Source organism: Leguminivora glycinivorella, chromosome 26 (genome assembly GCF_023078275.1).
Source record: "Leguminivora glycinivorella isolate SPB_JAAS2020 chromosome 26, LegGlyc_1.1, whole genome shotgun sequence".
Lineage (NCBI taxonomy): Eukaryota > Metazoa > Arthropoda > Insecta > Lepidoptera > Tortricidae > Leguminivora > Leguminivora glycinivorella.
Genome location: NC_062996.1, coordinates 7,690,585 through 7,717,652, shown reverse-complemented (window position 1 = coordinate 7,717,652; position 27,068 = coordinate 7,690,585). Strand labels below are relative to the sequence as shown.

General features: G+C 37.9%; 1 protein-coding gene across 4 annotated transcripts in view; it reads right to left on the bottom strand.

The window, feature by feature from the left end:
- Positions 1–27,068, bottom strand: part of LOC125239880 (zinc finger protein 501-like) — a 120,709-nt gene that overhangs the window by 10,933 nt on the left and 82,708 nt on the right. The window contains exons 1-6 of one of the 4 annotated variants that reach the window (XM_048147640.1): positions 13,842–14,180; positions 13,591–13,738; positions 12,914–12,985; positions 12,253–12,312; positions 11,627–11,680; positions 8,591–11,100 (exon numbers count right to left, since the gene is read on the bottom strand). In XM_048147640.1, the coding sequence (XP_048003597.1) occupies positions 10,070–11,100; positions 11,627–11,680; positions 12,253–12,312; positions 12,914–12,985; positions 13,591–13,738; positions 13,842–13,970 (1,494 nt within the window). In that variant the 5' untranslated portion in view covers positions 13,971–14,180 and the 3' untranslated portion in view covers positions 8,591–10,069. Of the gene's footprint in view, positions 1–8,588; positions 11,101–11,626; positions 11,681–12,252; positions 12,313–12,913; positions 12,986–13,590; positions 13,739–13,841; positions 14,181–26,918; positions 26,991–27,068 lie in introns of those variants that run through there. The other 3 variants (XM_048147642.1, XM_048147645.1, XM_048147639.1) reach the window with 3 other exon arrangements.

Genomic DNA, 27,068 nt, shown 5'->3' with positions numbered 1-27,068 from the left:
TTAAACACGACCCAATAGTAAAAGTGTCTTGAAAAGCTCACGACGGGCCTACGGCCTGCGGCCTCCGGCCCGTCGTTTCGCTTCTCTAAGACACTTTTACTATTGGGTCGTGTTTAAGCTCCAACTTCCCGGTCCGCCGGCGAGCCGATCAGGAACGCTCCGGGCCTTCGGCCCTACGCGGAGCTCGGCCTTCGGCCTTCGCTCGGTTTCGAAGCTCCGCGTCGGGTCTTCGGCCCGCCGCTACGCTTCACTTTTAATTATTGTTTTGCTTGGGAGCACTCTCTGCCCGCAGCTCGGCCTGCGGCCTCGCATGCTTGGGAGCCTGTCAGACACGCTCCGGGCCTTCGGCCCTCCGCGTAGTTACTGTGTGGGTTGTAGGGAAGTTGGAGCTTAAACACGACCCAATAGTAAAAGTGTCTTGAGAAGCTCACGACGGGCCTGCGGCCTGCGGCCTCCGGCCTGTCGTTTCGCTTCTCTAAGACACTTTTACTATTGGGTCGTGTTTAAGCTCCAACTTCCCGGTCCGCCGGCGCGCCGATAAGGGACGCTCCGGGCCTTCGGCCCTACGCGGAGCTCGGCCTTCGGCCTTCGCTGCGTTTCGAAGCTCCGCGTCGGGCCTTCGGCCCGCCGCTTCGCTTATACTTTTTATTATTGTTTTGCTTGGGAGCACAGTCTGTACGCAGCTCGGCCTGCGGCCTTCGCGTGCTTGGGAGCACTCTGCCCGCAGCTCGGCCTGCGGCCTTCGCGTGCTTGGAAGCCTCTCAGGCACGCTCCGCGTAGTTACTGTGAGATTTGTAGGTAAGTTGGAGCTTAAACACGACCCAATATTAAAAGTGTCTTGAGAAGTTTCGCTTCTCTAAGACACTCTTACTATTGGGTCGTGTTTAAACTCCAACTTCCCGGTCCGCCGGCGAGCCGATCAGGGACGCTCCGGGCCTTCGGCCCTACGCGGAGCTCGGCCTTCGGCCTTCGCTGGGTTTCGAAGCTCCGCGTCGGGCCTTTGGCCCGCCGCTTCGCTTATTTAGATACTTTTTGTTATTGTTTTCTTGGGAGCACAGTCTGCACGCAGCTCGGCCTGCGGCCTTCGCGTGCTTGGGAGCACTCTGCCCGCAGCTCGGCCTGCGGCCTTCGCGTACTTGGGAGCCTGTCAGACACGCCCGGCCTTCGGCCCTCCGCGTAGTTACTGTGGGGATTGTAGGATTTGTAGGGAAGTTGGACCTCCGGCCCGCCGCGTCGCTTTTTAGACACTTTTACTTATATTTTCTTGCTTGGGAGCACTGTCTGTACGCAGCTCGGAACTTGGACCGGAGCAATGACCGTCGGGCTGTAGAACGCTCCCTCAGGCTGGTAGGGAAATTTGACTTTGTCCCCTCTCGCCGCCGTTTTTGACTTTTCCAAAAATTTTTTTTCTCATTTCTATTTTTGGCCCCCGCTCTTACCACGTGCCAAATTTGAACGCGCTCGGACCGAAAAAAAAAAAATTTTTCAAAGTCGGCCATTTTGAAATTTTGTAAATGCCATTCGATGGACCTGAGATAACTGTACAACATTAGTTTAAGCACTATTAACCTTTTTCCTACCGTTACGGAGCTATGGGGATTTAAAAAAACCTCCATACAAACTGGTAGGGAAATTTGACTTTGTCCCCTCTCGCCACCGTTTTTGACTTTTCCAAATTTTTTTTTCTCATTTCTATTTTTGGCCCCCGTTCTTACCACGTGCCAAATTTGAACGCGCTCGGACCGAAAATAAAAAAAAAAAATTTCAAAGTCGGCCATTTTGAAATTTTGTAAATGCCATTCGATGGACCTCAGATAACTGTACAACATTAGTTCAAGCACTATTAACCTTTTCCCTACCGTTACGGAGCTATGGGGATTAAAAAAAAAGACCTCCATACAAATTTCAATTGGCCTTCAAAGGGCGCCATTTTGAATTTTTCAAAATTTTCTTTTTGTATACTAATCTTAGGGTGGCTGTCCACCCGTGTGCAAAATTTCAGCGCGCTCGGACCATTTTGAAATTTTTCAAAAAAAAAGTCGGCCATTTTGATTTTTTTTTAATGCCATTCGATGGACCTCGGGTTACTGTATAACATTTGTTTGAGCACTTTTCACTTCTTTGTACCGTTACGGAGCTATGGTAATTAAAAGAAAAACCTCCACTCAAATTTCAATTAGCCCTCAAAGGCCGCCATTTTGAATTTTTCAAAATTTTCTTTTTGAATATAAATCTTGGGGCCACCTTCCACCCGTGTGCCAAATCTCAGCGCGCTAGGACCATTTTGAAAATTTTCAAAAAAAAAAGTCGGCCATTTTGATTTTTTTTTAATGCAACTTTTTTCTACTCGGATACCTGTATGACATTTGGTCGAGCACCCCCCGGCTATCTCTTACGGTTTAAAAGTTGCCATACAAAATAAAAGTGGCCAGTTTTCCCACATTTGTAGCACTTTTCAATTTTTTTTTATTTCATTCGATTCAAGGCCACTTGGAGATTCTATGACCAAAATTTGAGCTCTCCACGACAAACTTGAAAAATCGTCAAAAAAAAAAGTCGGCCATTTTGAAAAAAAAATGGCGGCGTCAAAAACTGCCCAGGGTCCTCTATGACATTTGGTCCAACACTCCCCGGCTAACTCCAGCCGTTTGGCCAGGCCGTCCAACATTTTTTTACCCGGAACCGGTAGACCGACCGTCTGATCTATCCGGGGTCGCAGGACCAAACTCTATACGACCACACCAAACACTGCCACCTTCAAATCCCCCTTCTGCCTATTTTTTGAAAAATGTCAGTCGGGTTGTAGCTTTATATTATATAGATATTCATACCTTAAAAACGCCATCAATGATTATTGTTCTTTGTTATGATTCTCTTGTTATTTAGCTATTTTACAAATTCAACTTTATATATTTCTTAGATTTCCGAAGAAGAAGACCGGAAACACGAAGTTCAAGGTGCGATGCTCGCGGTTCCTTTACTCCCAAGACTCCACCAAAAAGAAGGCCAAGAAGCTGAAATGGAGCAGGCCCCCAGATGTCTCCCCAGGTGTCTACCTTTGACAATTGTACATAATCATATTATATTAGATCAAATATCTCGGCGGTCGTCTGGCCGATTTTTAATTTAATTGTGTTTATTCCTGATAGATAGTTGATGATCCTGCTAAATTCTTATTTGTGATGTGTTCAAGTTCCTTGTGTGATTATGGCTTGTGTGATTAAGGACTGTAATTCACATACATGGAGAAAAGAAAACTCCCAAGAACCTGCTGTGTTTCATTAGTGAATTTCGGTCAGTTATTGATACTGTTATTTGTAGGATCTAAACAAAGCATAAAATACGATCTTTTCATAGTTTATATAATAACTACTACCATGTTAAATTCTGTTCTGAAGTTTCTCCAAACTGTTTTTAGGTTATGTTTTTGTACTAGTGATGTGTCATTTTTATCGACGTCCCGACATTAACTCTATTGACATTCTTGCATTGAAAAGGACATAAAAATGATTAATGATGATCAGGTATCACAGACTGGGTAAATGGTAATGTAACATTTCTAGTGAATTAAACTTATAGTATTTTTTAGTTTTCCAGAAATTCTCAAACATTATTAAAAAGAAACTAAAAATAGGTGAAACTATTGAAATAATAAATTTTGGTACCTACACTGCCGTTTTGTTTTATTTTCTATTTGATAGAGAAAATATTATTGAGGTAAGTATTAGTAGATTCTAGAGTGGTGGACTAGAAATTAATAGAGGGATGCTACACGAATTAAATTACTTAGGTCTTTGCGTAAGGAGAAGAGAAGAATGTATTTATTTGTTTTATACTCGTATCTCCCATCTTCTATTTTTTACAAACTATTTAGGCCGATATTACACTATCATAGAAATATAGTCATAGACAACATGCCGTCCTTTTTATTCACGTTACAGAAAAAGGGAGGCATACAGACCTATGATCAGAGATATAGGTATGATAATGTAATATTAGGACTTGGTAAGAGAAGAGAAGTGACCGTTTATGTAGGTAAGTACATAAACAAACCATTTATTTGCAATCAGTAGGTACGGTTAGCCAAGAAGGCAAGAATGTATGAATATATGACTTTCATAGCCAAAAAGCCACATAATAATCCAAATGAAATGTTTATATCAATATTGTATGTTTTCGTTACTTTTATATATATAACGTTTATATTATTTTTAAGGTGAGAACGTAAGTAAGTGCATATTTTATCGATAATTGAATCGACAAAGTAATAATAATAATAATAATAATAATAAAATACTTTATTGCACTACTACAACGACAACAGCTAAACAAACAAATAAAGAACTTAAATAGTAGGTAACAACAGGCGGTCTTATCGCTAAAGAGCGATCTCTACCAGACAACCTTCAGACAGCGAGATAGTGGATAGAAAAGAGTTAAGGGCAGTGCAAATATAATTAAAAAAAAAATGTAAATACCTAACTCAATATAAACTAAAAGCAAGAAAATAAAAAATAAATATAAGATTATCAATAAAATAAACTACATACAATCGTGAAGCGATAAAAATAAACTACTTAAACCTACACAAACTACATAGATACATATTGAACATCCAAGCAAGAGAGAGTAACGACCAGGTAGCGCAAACAAAAAATGGGAAGAAGACTAAGGAAGAGATAAAAAGTGTTCCTTTAAACGTTTTTTAAAAATCGTCAGTGACTGAGCACGTCTTATATCGATTGGCAAAGCATTCCACATTCTTACTGATTGAAAGGTGAAGGATTTGATTAACATCCCTAGCTAACACAAAACCAGGGACCACCTACCAAAAAGAGCAATAACTAGCATATATCCATCCTTTTTCAATACATTATCTAAGTCATAAGGAAGTCAAGGATGAGTATATGCATTTTACACGAATTTTTATTAGGGGGGCTTGGTACCGAGGCTTGGATTCAAATAAGTGAGAGCGAGATAAAATAATCTTCAATGCAGCCTGACAAAAACAGCATAAAAATTAAACTAATTTTCTGTTCTCGTACAAAAGGTGTACAATAGTAACTCAATAGTTGATACATGATAAGCGTTTTACAAAGACGGCGGCGCCATTTTTCAGTGCCAAGATTATTCAAGAATTTGCCAAGATTTGGTTGACGTCACTTGGATCCAATGAGACAATGTGCTTAGACATGACCGTCTATAATGTTTACATTTGTTTGTTTGTGTTGTGTGTGTTGTTTGTGTGTATAATGTTAATATTTATTTATTTGTTATTTTTTTAATATGTACTTAATTTAAGGAAATGTTTGCCATACCCTACCAGGGTCCATGAGGAACTATGTATTATTTTGTAACTTGTATTTATTTACCATGGTGCAATAAACGACTATGACTATGACTCTTTTTTGCCAGACTGTACATACTTATGGTGTATATTTTTTCTCAATATCATGAAAGTAGCAAATACCTCAAAGCAATGTTCATGGTCAAGGACGATTACAATTAAATTAAATGGTTCTTGTTCTTGGGGAAATGAAAGGCATATTTATGTTCCCACATTTTATTATTTATTATACATGTTTTACACGGAAATATAGACTGTGAAAATGTTGGCACTAAAAAGGCGCAAAATTTTCTATGGTAATTTAACCTTCGACCCTATATATTGGGTTGGTAAGAAAGTAATGAGCGATCGATTGAATTCCACATAAAATTTATGAGAGAGTTCTAGAATCTTCTATGGTCGAAAGTATATAAAGGGCGAGTCGCACAGTTTCTCGTCAGTAATTCACTAGCTGTCGCCGAGCTAATATAAGAAAGAAAATGGACGAATTAAAAGTGCATGTAAGGCATTGCTTACTATATGAATTTCAGTCTGGCCATTCAGCCGCCGAAGCAGTGCGTAATATATGTCAGCGTGTTGCTCCTGAAGTTGTGTCTGAGGCCACGGCGAAACGATGGTTCCAGCGGTTTCGTAGTGGCGACTTTTCATTATCAGATCAACCTAAGTCTGGTCGACCGGTGAAGATTGATGTAGCCAAATTAAAAACCTTAATTGAAGGAGATCCGAGGCTAACGAGTCGTACTCTTGCTACCGAGTTAGGCTGCTCTCATGTCACCATAGAAACACATTTACACGAGTTGGGAAAAAACTACAAATACAGTGTTTGGATACCGCACGAACTTGATAGAGATCAACTAAACCGCCGTGCCGATATCTGCATACAACTTCTGTCTTTTCGCCGCACATTCAACTGGTTGGACCATCTTATCACTGGAGATGAAAAATGGGTCTTATATATAAATCACACACGCAAACGTCAGTGGCTAGCTCCAAACGAAAAAGGAATAGAGGCACCAAAAACAGAGCCTCACCCGAAAAAAGTTATGCTGTCCGTTTGGTGGGATATTCATGGTATTATTCACTGGGAACTCCTACCAAGTGGAATGACTGTTACCGCATCAGTATACTGTAATCAGCTTGAAAATTTAAACCAAAAAATCTGTCAGAATCGTCCACAGCATGCTAAAGTTTTTTTCTTACACGACAATGCTCGCCCACACATTGCAAAAGTGACTCGGCTAAAACTATTGGAGCTAGGTTGGAAAGTGATACCTCATCCACCGTACTCTCCAGACTTGGCACCTACGGATTACGCATTGTTCAGATCGCTAAGCAATGCCTTGAATGAAAAAAAGTTCGATGATAAAGCCCATCTACGACAGTACATAGCTGAGTTTTTTGAATCTAAACCTAAGAACTTCTTCGCCGATGCTATTCATTCTTTACCAGAACGATGGAGACAAGTAGTAGATAACGAAGGCCGTTATATTTTTGATAAATGATTAAAATAATAAATTAAATATAAATTACAATATTGGTTATGATTCGCTCATTACTTTCTTACCAACCCAATATTTTCAATCAATTTATAAGTGGCTCGATGATGTGATGACTCCGCCAACGTTCATGTTTAGGAAGGCACGCGTTCTATGAAGAAGAGTGTCTGCTGAGCCCTTCATTTTTCAAATTTGCCGCCTTTTTCTAGTGCCGAGATTTGGCTGACCGTCTATAAATAAGTACAGATTGGTCCCATTTTTATCAAAAACAAGTTCTGATGGCGGGATTCTGGATGAATCTACAGAAGTCTTATTTTTTAAGGCATGCATTACATACAGAGTTTCTGTTTCTATAAGAACATCATACATACCTACTACCTACCTATGTAGAAAATCCAAAATGACTTCAGTTGGATGGTGCATCACGAAAAAGTTAAACTTAACATTTTTGTCCTTTTTTGCATGATATATTTCAAAAAGGAAAACACTTTTCTACATAATCCAACATTCGCGAGTATCTTACACACCAGCCCGTCCAACAAAGTTATTTTGTTATTTGTCTTAAAAAATAGTTTTATTTTTCATCAAAACTCTTCAGTAGTCGAGAAATGGATCAATATAACAATCGAAAAGTAAAAGTACTTGTTCGCACACTAGTATCTGGAACAAACGTAATATAATAGAGTTTTTCAGTCGAGTGCCATATTTAGGCCACGAAGCTTGCCAAGTGGCGTAATAGGATTGAAAAGCTTAATTATATCACTAATTTATTTATTTATTTGAAAACATATTTCAATGACATTACAGATAATCCAATGCGTCATGAAATTAAATAAAAAAAACCGGTCAAGTGCGAGTCGGACTCGCTCACCGAGGGTTCCGTACAAACTTTCAATAGTTGAATCATCAAAATGTTATTCATAGAACTCTACAGATTTGACTAAATCCCTCAAGACTCAATTTCCCACATAACAAGTAATATTTTAATATACAATTTTATTGTTAGACAATGTCCAAATAAAATCAAGACTATTCGACTTCAATAGTTTACGACTTACGACATGTCGCAAGGACGCTCCTGAACTGACCTCATTATATCAGGAAAAACGCGATGTAGTAAATGAGCGTTCAACGTACAGCGACATCTATCGGCAAATTGAGTAAACTAATGCGCGCGAGCTAGTATGGAAGATGATTTTATGGAATAATTGTTTATTGCGTGAACCGATTTTAACCATTTTGCCTCTATTTGAAAGCAGGTAATTTCATTGTTATTTTGTTAAAAAATACAGGTACAATAAACACCCGCAAGGGTGTTGAAATTGAAAATGTAAATCTGAAAGGTTTTTATAAATTAAAAAAAAAGTTTTCAAGATACGCGTACGATTTTATTTTTCCTGTAATATTCATTATAATAGCCATGTTTGGTGAAAATTTCATAAATTTATGTTGGTAAACTTCGGAGATGAGGGGGGAACGGTATTTTTTTTTACATTTTCCTTCAAAAAACATTTTTTCTCCACAACCAAAAAATTATGAAAAATAGTTTTGATATGTACAGTTTGAGCTCTTTCTAACGATACCCCACTTGACCTAGTTACTAGAAATTTTCAGTTTGACCCCCTTTCATTTTGGCCATTTTCTATCATTTATATTAATTAATTAAAAAAAAAAAACTTTCAACTTGTAGAGGTTCACAATGTTTATAACTGTTCCAAATTTCATATCGATAGCGTAAGTAGTTCTCGAGATATTTAACAATGTGACAGACGGACAGACAGACGGACAGAGTCGCACCATAAGGGTTCCTGTTGTACCTTTTTGGTACGGAACATTAAAAACAGTAAATAAGAACTTAAAAAAGACATTACAAAGAAAAAAGTCATGAAAATGACTCACATGAGTCAAAGAAAATGGTTACCATAGTCTTTGTATGAGTTACTAAAACAAGTTAATCTAAAGTTAAAAATATACATTTATCAAAAATTAAAAGCAAAGATTGTATGTAACCTTACTTCTACTGTCAAACTTATTTCATACTCAAATTAACATAAGTAAACTGTATTTTCACCACTGTCACTCATCTTTCTTGGTTTCTTTACTTTTTACACCGTTCGATCGAGTTTAAGCAAAAAAAGTTAAAACTCTACATTTCCAAACAAAGCAAAGAAAATAGAGAATATATAATATTTTTATTAAATAAAAAAAAATGTCAAGTTGTACGAAGCCACTGTGTGTTTTTAAGAAAGGGCCAGCTACATCCATGTGTTCGAGCTAGTTGTTTTTTTTTTTTTCACGAAATATCAACACATCATTAACATTTTTAAAATAATTTATGTGTATAATTTGTCACATGTAACCATCTTGGCGATTAAATACAAAGAAATAATAGAGTAGTAAAATAATAAGGAGAGGAGGAGGAGCAATAGTGGTAAAAGCTCGGAACCAGCTCCCGGAGGATGTAATATCGGCCCAAAGTGTGAACGAATTCAAGAATCCTAGATCGGGTTCGTACCTGGTACAACGTATATCGTTGGCTATACAGCGCGGCAACGCGGCTGGTATTTTGGGGACGTTTGTTCCGGGTACTGACCGGGTTGGGATATAAGGTTTTTATTAAGGGTATTGTGTTTGTCTTTTTTTTTTTTTGTTTTTTGTGTGCTTGAGTTTTGACGATGCGTGTTGCGGATAGTGTATGTTATGGTAATGTTTTATGTTGATGAAACCTTTGGTGGATGGACAGTCTGTTATATGACGAAGCCTGCGCTGTGGATCTAAACGTATGTATTTTTTAATGATTTCTTTTGTTCAATAAATGTAAATGTCTAACTTAATAAACCATAACTTTACCGCAAAAAAATTCAAGAATAAGTTAGACAAGTGCTAATTCCACATAACGCCTGAAACCTCTGCTGACACCTGGAAACAGGCTTTATCAGTTTAACTACAACTGCCTGCCTGCTTTGCAAATAATAAAATAAAATATTGTTACATGTAACTGTACATGAGTAGACATTAAAACACTCATGTTATTTTGTTATGAAACTCGCTTTGGCTTGTCATAAAACAACACGCGTAGTTTGATGCACCTCATTATGCACCAGTCACATAAATAACTACAACTGACTCGTGTACAGTAAGAACACGGGAGCGCGCGTGAGCGGCGTCACAGCAGCTCTACCTTATTGAAGGAGCGTGAAATGTCAATGCCAGGTCTGTTTTTGATTTAGGTCATTGCTGCGTCGTCAGAGCTCATCCCAATGTGAGTCTTCTGGTGATGTCGCATAGATGATTTCTTAGTGCATGTGTAGTCACAGTGGCTACATGCGTAATGCTTTTCTCCGGTGTGTATTCTTTGGTGTTTTTGTAAGTCTGATTTCGTATGCGTCATTACGTGTGCTTTTAGGCTTGACCTATGACTGTACCGGTACTCACAGTGACTACATGCGTAAGGCTTTTCCCCGGTGTGTATTCTTTGGTGACTTTGTAAGTCTGATTTCGAGTTGCATTTATAAGCACAGTGACTACATGCGTAAGGCTTTTCTCCGGTGTGTATTATTTGGTGTCTTTGTAAACTCAATTTCGTACTGCATTTATAAGCACAGTGACTACATGCGTAAGGCTTTTCTCCGGTGTGTATACTTTGGTGTCTTTGTAAGTTTCTTCTGTGAATGCATTTGTAAGCACAGTGGCTACATTGAAAAGGCTTTTCGCCAGTATGCGTCATTACATGTGTTCTTAGGTGTGATCTTTTACTAGACTTGTAATCGCAAGTATTACATTTATAAGGCTCTACTCTGGTATTTAATTTCAGGTGTGTTGTTTTGTGTGTCTGTTTATCAACGGAGAGTATCGCTTGATGTTTGTGTAAATCACTTTTAATCAGATTTTTGAAACTGCAGTGACTTTTTAAGTGAACCACTAAACATCTATTGGAAATTGTTGAATAATCACAATGAGCGCACATTAAATTTGTGACACCATGTTCGATTTTTTCATGCTCTGAATTAAGTGATTCAGTTTGGAATGTAGAACTACAAAAATCACAAGCAAATTGTTTTGGCACTGACGGCAAATGTGTATGTTGAATGTGTTTATTTAAGATAGTTTCGTTTCTAAAGCGTTCACCACAGTGTTCGCAGGGGATTGGTTTGGCCCCGCTGTGAGCAGTCGCGTCGCCGTGGAGGCGCTCGAGCACCACGGAACAAGCCATCGCGAGTTGCTCCCTGGTGCGGGCGGCGCTGCTGTCCGAACACACTGCAACATATAATTTAGAAGTTACCAATCATAGACGTCAATGAAAAAAAAAGATATCATTGATGATAGCCCATATACCTTATCCCCTACAGTTTCAATATTTTTTTTAAGTATTATGTCTCGTCGAACGTCAAGGTTTAGGAAGACACGCGCTTTATGAACATTGTTGGCCGGTGAGGCCTACTTTTTTCAAATTTGGCGCCTTTTTGTAGTGACAAGATTAGCTTGACCATTTTGCTTGAGATTCATTTATAGGGAAGTAAAATTCCATCGATAAAAATGGAACATTTCAAAATTGAGTTTCTATTTGTTTGTATTCCAGCACAGCTTTCGGTGTAGGTAAGTATTGGATCGCCGATGGCAAACCTTCCGACCGCTACAGTTTGTAACTTTTTGACAAGCAAAAACGTCTGCAATCGATGCCACTAGGTTTAGAATAAATTTCTAAGTGGAAAAGTACTGCCTTGCCAATGGGACCTGTAGCGACATCTAACAGTTCGTGTTTCCCATTCGGGTTGGTACTCACGCGACATCTCATCGTCCTCGGCCGCCGGCTCCGACTTGACTGTGAACTCTTCATCTGAAACAAACATACTGTTCGTGGGATCGTGTCGACCTCGCTCCGGGCCGTGCCTTGTGCTACAGATCTCCTTCAGTGTCGCCACGCTGATAAACTTGGCTCCAAAATTAGGCGAACTAAATTGACAGGTCATTATGCACTAATGTTACCACATTAAGACCAGTGCAGTTCATATCGATAATTTAAAAAAAAAATTGAATTAGGGAATATTGATTAATTAGCCGCTAGTGGCGCTACATGTTAAATGTTAATTATTTTATTTTTAGTGGCATTTCACGGATATGTTGGTGTTTCGTAAATTATGCAATTTTACATCAATAAAGACATTAAAGACTAAAATCTTGCATTATTTTATTCTAGAAAAAACACGTTTCTTGTGACTATTAAGTATATATTATGCAAATTGTTTAATACCTTTATAATTATCAGATGGATTGTAATTGCAATACATATCTTACTTGTCGATATAATATATACTTATGGCTATTTTTTTGCTATTCCCGGAAATTACTACCGGCCACTGCTGTTCTGGTCAATTCTAAACCTATAGTTAAACTGACTTCTCAACTCACGCAATATCTCCTCAGGTGTGTCTTCATCCAGCATCTCCGGCTTGACCGCGGGCTCTTCACCTGAACCAAATAACTTTATAAGCAGCAGATATTTTTATCAAATTTCATATATTTTATTTCATATAATTACATTAAACTTAAGAATGTTTATTTGGAAGAAATATGATTGCTATTGAAGTTCTTCAGTCAGTCATTTGTTTCATTTCAAATGTTTCAAAAGTGAACTGACTAATAAACACTAGTTGAGTTTATCTCTGCCCTAAATTTGGACGGAATATACCTACGTACATATATTATATTATTGTAGAAACTTATTATATACATGACGATAAAGTTATGTATGCAACTGTACATAATTAAGCATTAAAGACTTGCATTATCTTATTATGAAACTCGCCTTTCGGCTCGTTTACTAAAGCAACACTCATGTTTTAATGTCTCATAATGTATAGCAGTCACATAAATAATTATTAGTTGTATATTGCTCCGTGCTTGAGTTCATGAGAAGTTATTTATTTATTATTTATTAATCAGGCAGGCAATTACAACAACTGATAGTTGCCTTGCCTGTATCCAACTATTCTTTCTTAAGATGTGTTCTTTAAATTTATTAAAATAATGATACATAGTAATATGTATCATTGCCGCGTAGCAGACTCACCTGGCTCGGACCCACAAGTCTCATGTGTGTCCTGCATTTCTGGGTTTTCACACTCTACTGCAGATTCTTCCTCTAGAGCAAACAAACAAAACAAGTCACTCACTACAAACACAAAACATGTCACTATTAGAAATCCCACGGATAGTTTGATTGGATTCTAACATGTGGACCACCCCAGCGAGTCACTGAATATTCAGTCTGAAGTTTTTATCTCAGGAGCTCAGGGAGCTCAGGGTGCTAGACATGGGGTGGGAGGAGGTCACTCAAACTGCCCAAGACCGGAGTAAATGGAGAAATATGATTCGAGCCCTACACCCCAGCAGAGGGTAACAGGATGTAAAGAAGAAGAAGAAGTTTTTATCTAAACGAAGCAAAAGTTATAGGAATGTTAACGATTAGAAACCAAACTGAATCCTGAGAGAAAATGAACTTAATTCACAGTATTTTGTACTATCTAATGCTTATATTTATTTGTGAGTTAAATCTAACCATAATATTGATTACTATGTGACTAATGATACTCAAATTTTATTCTTAGTTTAGGTACTAAAACTCTAACCGGTATCCAACCAGATACTACATTCTGGTTTTGGCTGGATAGAAAAGTCAACAACCTGCTGAGTGGACCCAGATAGATAGATAGATATCCGTTTATTTGCTTGTCACAATACACTGACCTTTGACGAGGCTCGCTCCCTGCGAGCGCGCCTGCAGCTCCGCCTGGCTGCGCTGCACTTGCAGCTTGAAGTCGCTCGCGTCTCGCAGGCGGCCCACGCACGTACAGCAGATGCCGCTCGAGCCCGAGCCGCCCATTGCCAGCTGCAACTTAAACCATTCACACATTTAATTAAACACCATGCTGTCCTAACATTTTTAACAGTATCATCCATTGACTTCACACACTTTTAAATTTGTGCACACAACTTACTTGAATATCAAAACACTCCTTGATCATGTCGGCATATATCTCCGTTTTGCCGAGATGTGTGTGCGGCGTCGTCAGGTCTTTGTCCGGGGGACACAGCAGGCAGCAGCGACACGCTAGCATCACGTCCATCGCAACCGCTACGCTTGTATGCGTATTGTATTCGCCAATTACTACAAGTAGCCGTGACTGCCAAACTCCAACAACGGGAATTATCTTATGTGAAATAATAATGTATTTGAAATAAAAACGTAGAACCTAACAGGTGCTAACACTAACCAGGAGCAAGGGCGTTCATTTATATTTTTTAACAACATAACATAACCTAACCTTCAGACTGAAGTGACAGCCATCACTTGACAGTTTTGATTTTGACATACGTTAAGAAGTTAACACACGACTGTACCGTACCGCGACTTCGAAACTATTCAAGTAGGTGAGAGCGAGATAAAAAAATCTTCAATACAGCCTGACAAAAAACTTTTTTAACAAAAAATAAAACCGCCTTCAAAAATAAGCGCGTTGCAAAACACGTAGAAACTAAAAAGCAAAAAATAATAAACCTTTGAATTCAGATTTCTTATCGTATTGCAATAATCTAAACATCCAAATTATAAACAAATCAATTATTTTTGTAGTCGGTACCAGACCTGTTCGTCGCCTTGCTTATTGCCTGTTTGCCCCACCCAACCATAAGCAGGCTGGCACCGACTCCAAAAATAATTGATTTGTTTATAATTTGGATGTTTAGATTATTGCAATACGATAAGAAATCTGAATTCAAAGGTTTATTATTTTTTGCTTTTTAGTTTCTCCGTGTTTTGCAACGCGCTTATTTTTGAAGGCGGTTTTATTTTTTGTTAAAAAGTTTATTTATTTGTTGATTTTTAGTGGTTCCTATTGATATTATATGTATCAGTCCGAATATATGTACACTAGTGAAAGAATTATCCTTTAACTCCTAACCATTGAGGAGTTGACCTTCCATCATCAGCTCAGCCACATAAAATTATTACCATCAGGCGTAAATACTGGTGTACCTTTGAAAAATACACTAAAAACATTACATGTGCCTATAACATTTGAAGAGTTCCCTCGATTTCTCCAGGATTCCATCATCAGACCCTGACTTGGTGCAAATGGGACCATCTCGGGGTTATACCCGTTCGATTAAAAAAAAAATTTTGAAAATCGGTCCACAACTCTCGGAGATATCGAGTAACATACATACATAAAAAAAAAAAAAAAAAAAAATAAAAAAAAAAAAAACATTCAGTCGAATTGAGAACCTTCTCCTTTTTTGAAGTCGGTTAAAAAGGATAAAAAAATGAAACTAAAATTGTTTATCCTAACATAACTTACTGTTCTCATACAAAAGGTGTACAATAGTAAGGCTCCCCACAGACAGTCTTAAAAATTCATAATCTTAAAAAAAACTTGTATGCAATCTGACAGTTCAAACTGACACTGACAAGACACTGACAGATCTGAACTGTCAGATTGCATACAAGTTTTTTTTAAGATTATGAATTTTTAAGACTGTCTGTGGGGAGCCTTACTCAATAGTTGCTACATGATAAGCGTTTTACAAAGACGGTGGCGCCATTTTTCAGTGCCAAGATTATTAAAGAATTTGCCAAGATTAGGTTGACCTGACTTGAATCCAATGAGAAAATGTGCTTGGACCTGACCGTCTATAATTTTTACTCTTTTTTGCGAGGCTGTATGTACATACTTAGGCTTCCCTCAGACAGTCTTAAAAATTCATAATCTTAAAAAAAACTTGTATGCAATCTGACAGTTCAAATCTGTCAGTGTCTTGTCAGTGTCAGTTTGAACTGTCAGATTGCATACAAGTTTTTTTTAAGATTATGAAAATTAAGACTCGTCTGTGGGGAGGCTTATGGTGGTTTTTTTGACGTGATAACGTCTAATAACTCGTTACTACGGGCAGCATGCACGAAAAAGATGACGTCATTGTCCCGTTTCGCAATATAGCTTTTGCGCCATCTATTGGCGCGCGTTGGAACTAAGCGGCTGATCGATGCGCTCGGTATGGTTATAGCGTGTGGCCTGAGTAAAGCACCACAGCTGGGACAGATGGCGCGCCCGTGTGTTGTTCTCGACAAAATTAATTATTTTAATTTATACGACTTTTTACAGAACATATCCCGTCTGAACTCATCATAGATTTAGAATTATTAAACTAGATTGTGTAGTTAGGTCAAAAAGTGTGTCCACATGAGAGGTCATTGTTTGGGCTGGTGTCCCTCTCGCACTTACTGACAATGTCAACATTATTCAGTGAACGTCGTTTTTAATTATACAAATCTTTGATTTATTGGCATCAAAATAATTACATTGTAATTATTTTCCAATTCTTTGAAATATATCGAAACCCTAGTTTGAATATAACACTAAAATAATATAAGAAGTTATAAAGTCAGGTAATATATATATATATATATAAACACTACTATTATGGCTCATTAACACTGGCCACACGTGCGAGAGGGACACCAGCCCAAACAATGCCCTCTCATGTGGACCGTTTTCGATAGTTCAGAATAGCGAAAACGGTCACCTTTTTGTCTCAGTAATAAGGTTCAATTTAGTATGGCAAATAATGTGATTCCGCTGTCCCCTGTCTTTGGAACTCACTGACAATGACATTTGGGCCGCTAAACATGGTACAATAGGGACTGAGCTCACACTTTTTTGCCATACTAAATTGAACTTTATCACCGGCGCAGAAAGGCGTTCTTGTCAGACTAGTAAAAGTTTTTGGCTTAACAACTCAATCTAGCTTAATATATATAAATCTATGGCATAGAACAACATGTCGGGTCCCTATATATAGGTCTAAGGTTTTATTTGAAAATTGAAATGGTCATACAATGCCAAAAATTGTAAGTATTTGCAATATTACTTTCTATTATAGTAAAACATATATTTTTTAAGGATTATAATATATATACGTATGTTTTTTCATAGCCAAATCTGGTCTGCTTTGGCAAACATTGCCATCATTGCGGTAAATGGATGGAGCGAAGAGCTTTGAGGAAAGATTGTAAGTATTCACTTCTGATAATTGTGTTAAAGGCTTTTTAGGGTTCCGTAGTCAACTAGGAACCCTTATAGTTTCGCCATGTCTGTCTGTCCGTCCGTCCGTCCGTCCGTCCGCGGATAATCTCAGTAACCGTAAGCACTAGAAAGCTGAAATTTGGTACCAATATGTATATCAATCACGCCAACAAAGTGCAAAAATAAAAAATGGAAAAAATGTTTTATTAGGGTACCCCCCTTACATGTAAAGTGGGGGCTGATATTTTTTTTAATTCTAAGCCCAACGTGTGATATATTGTTGGATAGGTATTTAAAAATGAATAAGGGTTTACTGAGATCGTTTTTTGATAATATTAATATTTTCGGAAATAATCGCTCCTAAAGGAAAAAAAAGTGCGTCCCCCCCCCTCTAACTTTTGAACCATATGTTTCAAAAATATGAAAAAAATCACAAAAGTAGAACTTTATAAAGACTTTCTAGGAAAATTGTTTTGAACTTGATAGGTTCAGTAGTTTTTGAGAAAAATACGAAAAACTACGGAACCCTACACTGAGCGTGGCCCGACACGCTCTTGGCCGGTTTTATCTATCTACTCACACCAGTATTCCCAAAAGTTATTGGCAAATCACTAGAAAGAGTGCAGAGGAAGTTCTGTAGGCACATTTACAAACGACTGTACGGGTATTACCCATATATGTATCCATCTCTATTCGTAACAGGAATGGTTGGTCTTCAAACTCTAGAAACCAGACGGAAACTGCTGCATATTATGCATTACCGCCAACTGTTTCACCATAGAGTATATAGATGACGCATCCGTGCTTGAGAGAATGGGGCTGCAAGTACCAAGAGCGAATGTGGTGGTTGGCATGCCGGGCGCGGTGCCGGCGTGGCGGCGGCGGCGCCTGTTCGCGGCGGCCGGCGCACCGCTCGAGCCCGAGCTGCTCTTAACCGCATCATGTTGGAGACAGACGATATTGACATATTTGCTGATAGTGTTGGTGTGTTTTACAGAAAACTCTTAAGGTTCATAGACCCTACACTCCTTAGGTGATTAATGTAATAACCATAGTTTAACTTTTAAGTGTGTTTGCTTTTATTTATGTCAATTTAACATGTACATAATTATATTACCACATAAGTGCTTTGGTGAAATACTGTTAACTTTTGTGTATTTTTAATAAATAAATAAAAAATCGTGAAAAAAGTCCCAGAATCGGGCCCCTTTTGCTATACTCTGACCGCCCCTGTCTATACTACTGTAATGTTTGACGTTATCACGTTAAACTGCCGTCCGTAAACCGACTTTACAGACAACCAATTTTTTTCTTAATAAATAATAATAAATAAATAAATAATATCATGAAACTTGCAAATACCTCATGTCTTTTGTTCTTGGTGGAATAAAAAGAAAGGCATATTAATGTTTAAACATTTTATTATTTATTACTTATACATGTTTTACACACGGAAATACAGACTGGGAAAAAAAATTGGCACCAAAAAGGCGCGAAATAAGTCTGGCTCGATGATGTAATGACTCCTCCAACGATTATGTTTAGGAAAGCACGCGTTCTATGAAGACGAGTCTCCGCTGAGCTCATTAGGGTTCCGTAGTCAACTAGGAACCCTTATAGTTTCGCCATGTCTGTCTGTCCGTCCGTCCGCGGATAATCTCAGTAACCGTTAGCACTAGAAAGCTGAAATTTGGTACCAATGTGTATATCAATCACGCCAACAAAGTGCAAAAATAAAAAATGGAAAAAAATGTTTTATTAGGGTACCCCCTACATGTAAAGTGGGGCTGATATTTTTTTCATTCCAACCCCAACATGTGATATATTGTTGGATAGGTATTTAAAAAAAGGACGTTGGCATCATGTCATGTCAAATAGTTCCTCAGACAGAACACAACACATTGTACAGGCGATAGAATATCACACATAAGGAGGCGAAGTTTCTCCTTAGACTTAAGGGTAGGGCTGTAGGAGGTAGGGCATAGCGGATGATATTCTGTTTTGTGTGGTAGGGCACAGCACAGCGGATATCGTCTCGCTCGAATCTAGAGCAGAGTCCAACTGGGGTAGTACCTCCGCCTTACAGAAGACCGCAGCCTAATAGCACAAGACCCTACTCATAGTGGTGTGTTCCTGTCGGTGAGTAAGGATGCCAGAGCTCAACGAGGGTTCGGTGTGCTGATGACAGGAGGACTTACGGAACTAACTTGTTCCGTCTATTGTCCTTTGAGTCGTCGGCAACCCGAACCCTTCTTAGAACTTGTACACTCCTTTTTGCTGTGTACTTAACACAGCAAAAGGGAATGTACAAGTTTCTAATGGGGTGGCAACGCGCATGTGACACAGTTTGATTTGCAGGCGTCCATAGGTTACGGTGACCGCTTTACATCAGGCGGGCCGTATGCTTGTTTGCCGCCGACGTAGTATTAAAAAAAGGGTTCAATACCGCCCGTAAGTTTGGGATCGTCGACAATTCGCACACGCGTCTCTGGACCGAGTCAAAGGGTGCAAGCTGGTATCCAGGTGCTCCTGCCCAAAGGTGACAGCAATACTCCATGTGGGGTCTGACTTGCGACTTGTACAAGAGCAGTCTTTGCCCCGGAGTAAAGTATCCCCTCGCTCTATTGAGCACAACAAGTTTTTGAACGGAATTGGACGTCACTCGAAATGTCGACTCCAAGGATCCCAACACTCCCTGACAAGGTAAGGGCTGTGCTTTGGAACTGTGGAACCACAATAAATCGGGTTTCCTTAACGGTGAACGCACAAACCTGTGTTTTACCGAGACTACATAATCCAACATTCGCGAGCATCTTTCACCAGCCTGCTCAAAAGAAGTGGTTTTTGTGTTTACAATTATAGTTTTATTGCGTCTTGAATAACTTTACCGGACTTACAACGAAACTCTTCGGTAAGTAGTCGTGAATTGGATCAATAATAAAAAAATTGAAAATAAAGAGTGAAATAGTATTTTATACAAATGTAATATAATAGAGCTTTTTAATCGAGTACCATATTTAGGCCACGAAGGTTTCCAAGTGGCCTAATAGTGAGTGCGAAATTGAAAATCTTGATTATATCACTATTGTATACAAGAAGATTATACATGAAAACTATCGTACTTGTAATAAAATTATCACATAGTTATGTATACTTATGATCTCAATTTAATTTAATCATTTTCGTTCATTTCATTTATATTTCAGCGTTGTGCTTGGTTATTATAGAAATGTTAATTTATTATTATTAGTTTAGAACAGTATTAAGATATTTGTATCCAATTTACATTTTGTAACCTCGCCGTAATAATAAATAAATACATTTTTATATTTTTTTTTATATACATATTGTAAAATAATAATAAATAAATAAAATACTTCTACTCTCTGACTTATTTGTTACTCACATTAACATAAGTAAACTGTATTACCATCGCCCTCACTCTCCTTTGTTTTCTTTAATTTTCACACCGCTCGATCATGTTCACGAACAAAGCACACACTTTAACTTTTCAGACAAAACAGGGAAAACAGAGATCATATTTTTAATTAATATAAAAATTGGAACGGCAAAATCCCATCCCATTAACACACGGGAGCGCGCGTGAGCTGCGTGACAGGAGCCCCTTCCTTATTGAAGGAGCGTGAAATGTCAATGCTATAAGTTTCTGATTTAGGTCATTGCTGCGTTGTCAGGGTTCATCCCAATGTGAGTCCTCTGGTGACGTCGCATAGATGATTTCTGAGTGCATTTGTAATCACAGTGGCTACATGCGTAATGCTTTTCTCCTGTGTATTATTTGGTGTCTTTGTAAGTTTCGTTTGGTACTGGATTTAAAAGCACATTGACTACATGCGTAAGGCTTTTCTCCGGTGTGTATTCTTTGATGTGTTCGTAAGCTTGATTTCGTACAGCTTTTATAAGCACAGTGACTACATGCGTAAGGCTTTTCTCCACTGTGTAATCTCATGTGACTTTGTAAGTGTACTTTCTGAGTGAATTTTTTGTCGCAATGGCTACAAGCGTAAGGCTTTTCTCCGGTGTGTAATCTCATGTGGTTTTGTAAGTGAGCTTTCTGAATGCATTTGTAGTCGCAATTACTACATGCGTAAGGCTTTTCTCCGGTGTGTAATTTCATGTGATTTTGTAACTGTGTTTTCTGAGTGAATTTGTACTCACAGTGACTACACGCGTAAGGTTTTTCTCCGGTGTGTATTCTTTGGTGTCTCTGTAACCGGAATTTCGTACTGCATTTATAAGCACAGTGATTACATGCGTAAGGCTGTTCTCCGGTGTGTAATCCCATGTGCCTTTTTAAGTCTGACTTTACTTTGCATTTATAAGCACAGTGACTACATTGATAAGGCTTCTCGCCCGTATGTACCAGTACATGTCTTCTTAGGGCTGACTTTTGACTGCACCGGTACTCACAGAGACTACATGCGTAAGGCTTTTCTCCGGTGTGTATTCTTTGGTGTCGTTGTAAGTCTGATTTCGCACTGCATTTGTGATCGCAGTGGCTACATTGAAAAGGCTTTTCGCCAGTATGTCTCCTTTCATGTATTCTTAAGGTTGGCCTGTCACTGACCTTGTAGTCGCAATAACTACACTTATAAGGCCTTACTCTGGTACTTAATCTTAGGTGTGTTGTTTTGTGTGTCTTCTTATCTTCGTAGTATATCGCTTGATGTTTGTGTAAATTACTTTTAATCACGCTTTTGAAACTGAAGTGACTTTTTAAATGAGCTCGCAACCATCTCTTGGATATTGTTGAATAATCACAATGAGCGCACATGAAATTCGTGACACCATGTTCGATTTTTGTATGCTCTAAAATAAGTGATTTAGTTTGGAATGTAGCACTACAAAAATCACAAGCAAATTGTTTGGGCGCTGGCGGCAAGTGTGTCTCTTGAATGTGTCTCCTTAAGATAGTTTCGTTTTTAAAACGTTCGCCACAGTGTTCGCAGGCGATTGGTTTGGCCCCGCTGTGAGCAGTCGCGTCGCCGCGGAGGCGCTCGAGCACCACGGAGCAAGTCATCGCGACCTGTTCCCTGGCGCGGGCGCTGCCGTCCGAACACACTGCAACATATCATTTAGCAGTTACCAATCATAGATGTTAAATTAAAAATAAATTATACTCCACACATATTTACCAAACAATCTGCAAACAGGTAAGAAATTATTCACTGAGTGAAATTCACTTATAACGCGGCGGTCAAGCAAATTTCGTCACTAAAAAAAGGCGCGTAATTAAAGTTTTCTATGGACGGGAAACCGTCGCCCCTACATTTTCAACAGTTTTTTAATGTTATGGCTCGTCGATGACTCCACCAACGTCGAGGTTATGAAAGGCACGCGCTTTATGAAGATACTTATTTGGCCGGTGAGTCCTACAATTTACAAATTTGCCACCCTTTTTTAGTCAGAAGATCTACTTGACCGTCGTTACACTTATTTCGGGATATATTAGTCAAAAAAACGAAAACGTCTGCAATCGATGCTACTAGGCTTAGAATAAATTTAAAAGTGGAAAAGTACTGCCTTGGGTGATCGCTGCGGCATATTGGTCAATGGGACCTGTAGCGACATCTAACAGTTCGTGTTTCCCATTCGGGTTGGTACTCACGCGACATCTCATCGTCCTCGGCCGCCACCTCCGACTTGACAGAGAACTCTTCGTCTGAAACAAACATACATTCTCTGATGTTGATTATTAGAATATTATGAATAAATTACTGTGTACTTGTAATCTTCAAGCAAGCACTTTTGATATCACATGTTTGACCGCAGCGACGCCCACGGTTCAACCCGATTTGCTTTTACATGTCGGGATGTTCTCATCTACAGGTCGCAAGTCTCCATCGCAATTTTGCAACCAGATTGTGTGATTATTGATTCCAAATCATTTTGTCCACTCCAATGTTAGGCAAAAACGTATAAGGCGTTTAGGACCATCGTGACTTTAAAAACTAAGTACGTTTGCGTTTTCTAAGCGAGTAGCGTAATAGATCCACAGCTCCCAGAGCCACTAGTTTACTTTTTGTCATAGTCTGGTTGATCAGTCTGAATGTCACATAATTTAAACGTATTTAGATATGTAACATCTGTTACATATTTAAATGTAGCCCTCTGCTATTCTGGCTACTTCTAAACTAGTTCAACTGACTACTCACGCAATATCTGCTCAGGTGTGTCTTCATCCAGCATCTCCGGCTTGACCGCGGGCTCTTCACCTGAACCAAACAACTTTATAAGCAGCAGGCTAGTACAGTATAGCCACGAGCCAACTAATGAGGGATAGCAACTAACTCACAAGATGTGGTCTGTGATTTATTGAAGTATATACAGAAATATTATTGTATTATAGGACATTCTTGCACAGATTGACCAAGTCTCACGGTAAGCTCAAGAAGGCTTGTGTATTGGGTACTCAGATAGCAATACGTATAATACAGCGTGTGTATTCCATACGGGCGAATATCTTGATAACGATTAGTACCGGACCTAAGGAGCCTAACTACATTTTTTTTTTTAATAGATGAGATATTTTTTTTAATACACAATAATTCAGCACGTAATGTATTACGTTCACATCAATTAGCGTACCTACATAAACGTCATTAGTGTCATTACGAAATAACGTTTATGTCATGTCAAGTTGGACGGCGGACATTGCTGCTTGGTCAGAAATTATAAGTCATTGGTCTTAATTAATAACACTTTTTAACAAAAAGATTATCCTATACGATTCGTATGATCAGATACTATAACTGGATACATTATTCGCCCGTATGGGATGCACACGCTGTATACAAATACTTATAACACATATAAAACATCCATGACTCCGGAACAAATACGGGATGGAAACCGAGATGTTGCTCCACGTTTGAGCTCATGAAAGGTTAAATAATAATAATGACTATGTAAAGGAGGAGCGTTGATGGAAACAACTTGTTGGTTGAATGTATGATATATTACTGAAATATGAACCTTAAGCTACGGAATATATAGAGAGATTACGTGAAGGTGTGTGTAACGTACAGTGCACACTACACCTCCCCCTTTAAAAAAGAAAAAAATAGTTTACATGTTTTTTTTTTTTTTTACTGTAATACATTTTTGAAAACATATTTGACATACAGAATATTTTTTTTTACATTAAATTTCCCAATTTATAGTTTTCATTTCTAAACAACAATACATTTATCAAAATAGTAAGCCGGAATAAGGTACACCATTTTTTTTAAATATTAATTCAGTATTGTTACATGTAAAACTTGTCATAGAAAGGTATATCCAATAGTCACAATGTGTGTACAAGTCAATTTTACATAATATCAATTATTATTTTTATTTAGGCATATTTCATAGTGAATAACAAATTTATGCACGCAATGATGACATAAAATTAAGACAAAAATACAATTGTAAATAAAAAGAACAAGCATTTTTTTTCATTACACAAAAAAAATAAGCATTAAAACACAAATAAAACATTAAAACTACTCAAGATACATTGAATTAAATTTAAAAAGACAAGAATAAGTATTACATTTTTTTAATATTCGTAGTGTATTCGTCAATACACTACGTACCAAAGTATATTTGGCATTTTAGGTGTCATAGTATAATTGTCAATAGTCATTATTATCGGTTTTCATCATGTCATTATCATTAGGTACCAGTCATTTATCATTTGGATTATACGTTATTAGATACACTTGCAAGCTTTTTCAATTAATTAAGTACATACATACTACATTTATTTCATTAAGTATGACGTCATTACTTATTATTTATTTATTTATATCTTTCACAAACATCAAGACTCAATAATTATTTATATAAGATCAAGGTAAGACCAAGGGTACGCAACGCTTTTACACACGTGGTCGGCCGACCTTACAATATATTTTTTTTTTATTTGCTCAGGGTACAAGGATTTTTTTAAGCGCGCACACATACTATATATTTCTCATACAGGCAGTTCTTTTAACACTTCCTTACACAATAACCTTCCATGTGTCCAAGGAGTCTTCACGATTGGTACTCGACCGAATCATGATCAGATCTCCAAGGATTCCCTACCTGTCTTGTACCCTGGCGTACCCTTGCTAATCGCTGCCTCTTGGGCCAACGATTTGCGATAGTCACATAATTATATTTGTTATCAATTAATTACTTTCACTCATCTTTCACAAAATAAAACAACACTCAAAAATGCAATCACTAATCTCACACTCCATGAAAACTTTAACATGTAGGAAATCCGGCAACCCTCAGTTGATCAGGCCAAGAGTCCTTCGAAAAACTTACGTGTTTAAATTTTCCCATAAATAAATTCTGTCTACAATCATTTCACTTCTTTCACATTCATTGCCTCACTGAACTTTTCCACAAGCATTCGATGACCAATCATTTTACGAAACCTACATTCCTTTAAATCAAACTATAAAACTTTACAAAAACAAACCTTACCTTCAAAACTATTATCATTTACAATAAGTACCATTATTTATTTAAAAAGTCATATCCGTTATTACAATACTTCGTCATTCCTTTGTTTATTAAATAAGTCAGATCCATGAATTAATTAGAAAGTCTCGTCCGACACAATTTTACTTCGTCATCATTAAAAATAAAATATCTAATAAAAAGTAACGTTACAGATCTAGAAATCTAATTAAGTTACATTAAACACACATATTATATGGTTAAAATTCGGTAGTTTTTTATGTACTTTTATATTGAAAGGTAAAAATTTAAACAAGTATTTGAAATGTTGCACTGTAGGTAATTACAATTTAATTTCATTCTTATAATATTCAAGTGATGATGAGTGCACGAACTGTGAAATTGGAGATGAAATAACAGACGACACATGCCAATCCCTATAAGGAGTACACGCGCCGCCGTCATGTGCCATATTTGCTAGGTATAAAAGTATGCTGAGTAAATATTATATGAAATGTAGTACTTAATATGAAATTATCAAATGTATGTTAGAAAACAATAAGAAATGAATAAAATGAATAAGGCGTTTTTATGCAATAAAATTAACTGGTGTAGTCATAACAATTTTTTTTTCTCGTCACAGATTAAAGGCCAACTTTTTAACCTTATAAGTTTTTTTTTTTTTCATCAAACGGCATTTATAACATTATATAAGTAAATTAACTTAATAAACTAAACGAAAAATAAAGGAAACTACTTTACTAAGAACGAAAAAAAAGTTTGTATAATAATTCGTGTACACTTTTGCAAACCGCACATTCACTTTTGTTTTATCACAACCACAACAACCTTCACTTTCTTCTGCTGCTGTCCTTGGACCTCCAGACGCCATGCTCGACCAAGGACACCAACAACTCCCTGCTGCTCCATATTCTTAAAAACTTTGCTCTCGGCAGTTGGTATTTAAATTTTAATTCAAGATGAAAATGATGAAATTTAGTCCATTTTAACACTTTCGAAACCGGGCTCTACGCGGCGCTACGACATTTTCGCTACATACGGGGAAACCCATGTAATCGGCTACGCTTCTACGAGCGGTGTGCCCGACAGTCGGGTTCTTGGTAGCGAAAGTGTTAAAATCACTTTTTATATACGTTTCGAGTGTCCGCTGTTGTAAAATTTATGACCTTCACTGTTATTTCACTTTCCAAGTCCTGACAAAACTGTTCATTTGTAATTTTTCCGCTCCACACAGTGTCACTTACGCGCAAATTTATTAATGTCCGAAATGTTTTATTTAATTTACTTGTATTTATTTCACTTCACAACCTTGACTGGCAAGCGCAGCGCGCCCAGTGCAGCACAAGGCCGCACTGGCAGGATCGCCATGTAAAGGAGGAGCGTTGATGGAAACAACTTGTTGGTTGAATGTATGATATATTACTGAAATATGAACCTTAAGCTACGGAATATATAGAGAGATTACGTGAAGGTGTGTGTAACGTACAGTGCACACTACATGACTAGTAGACTCACCTGGCTCGGACCCACAAGACTCATCTGTGTCCTGCATTTCTGGGTGTTCATACTCAACTGCAGATTCTTCCTCTAGAGCAAACAAACAAAACAAATCACTCACTACAAACACAAAACATGTCACTATTAGAGATGCAATGTATACTTTGG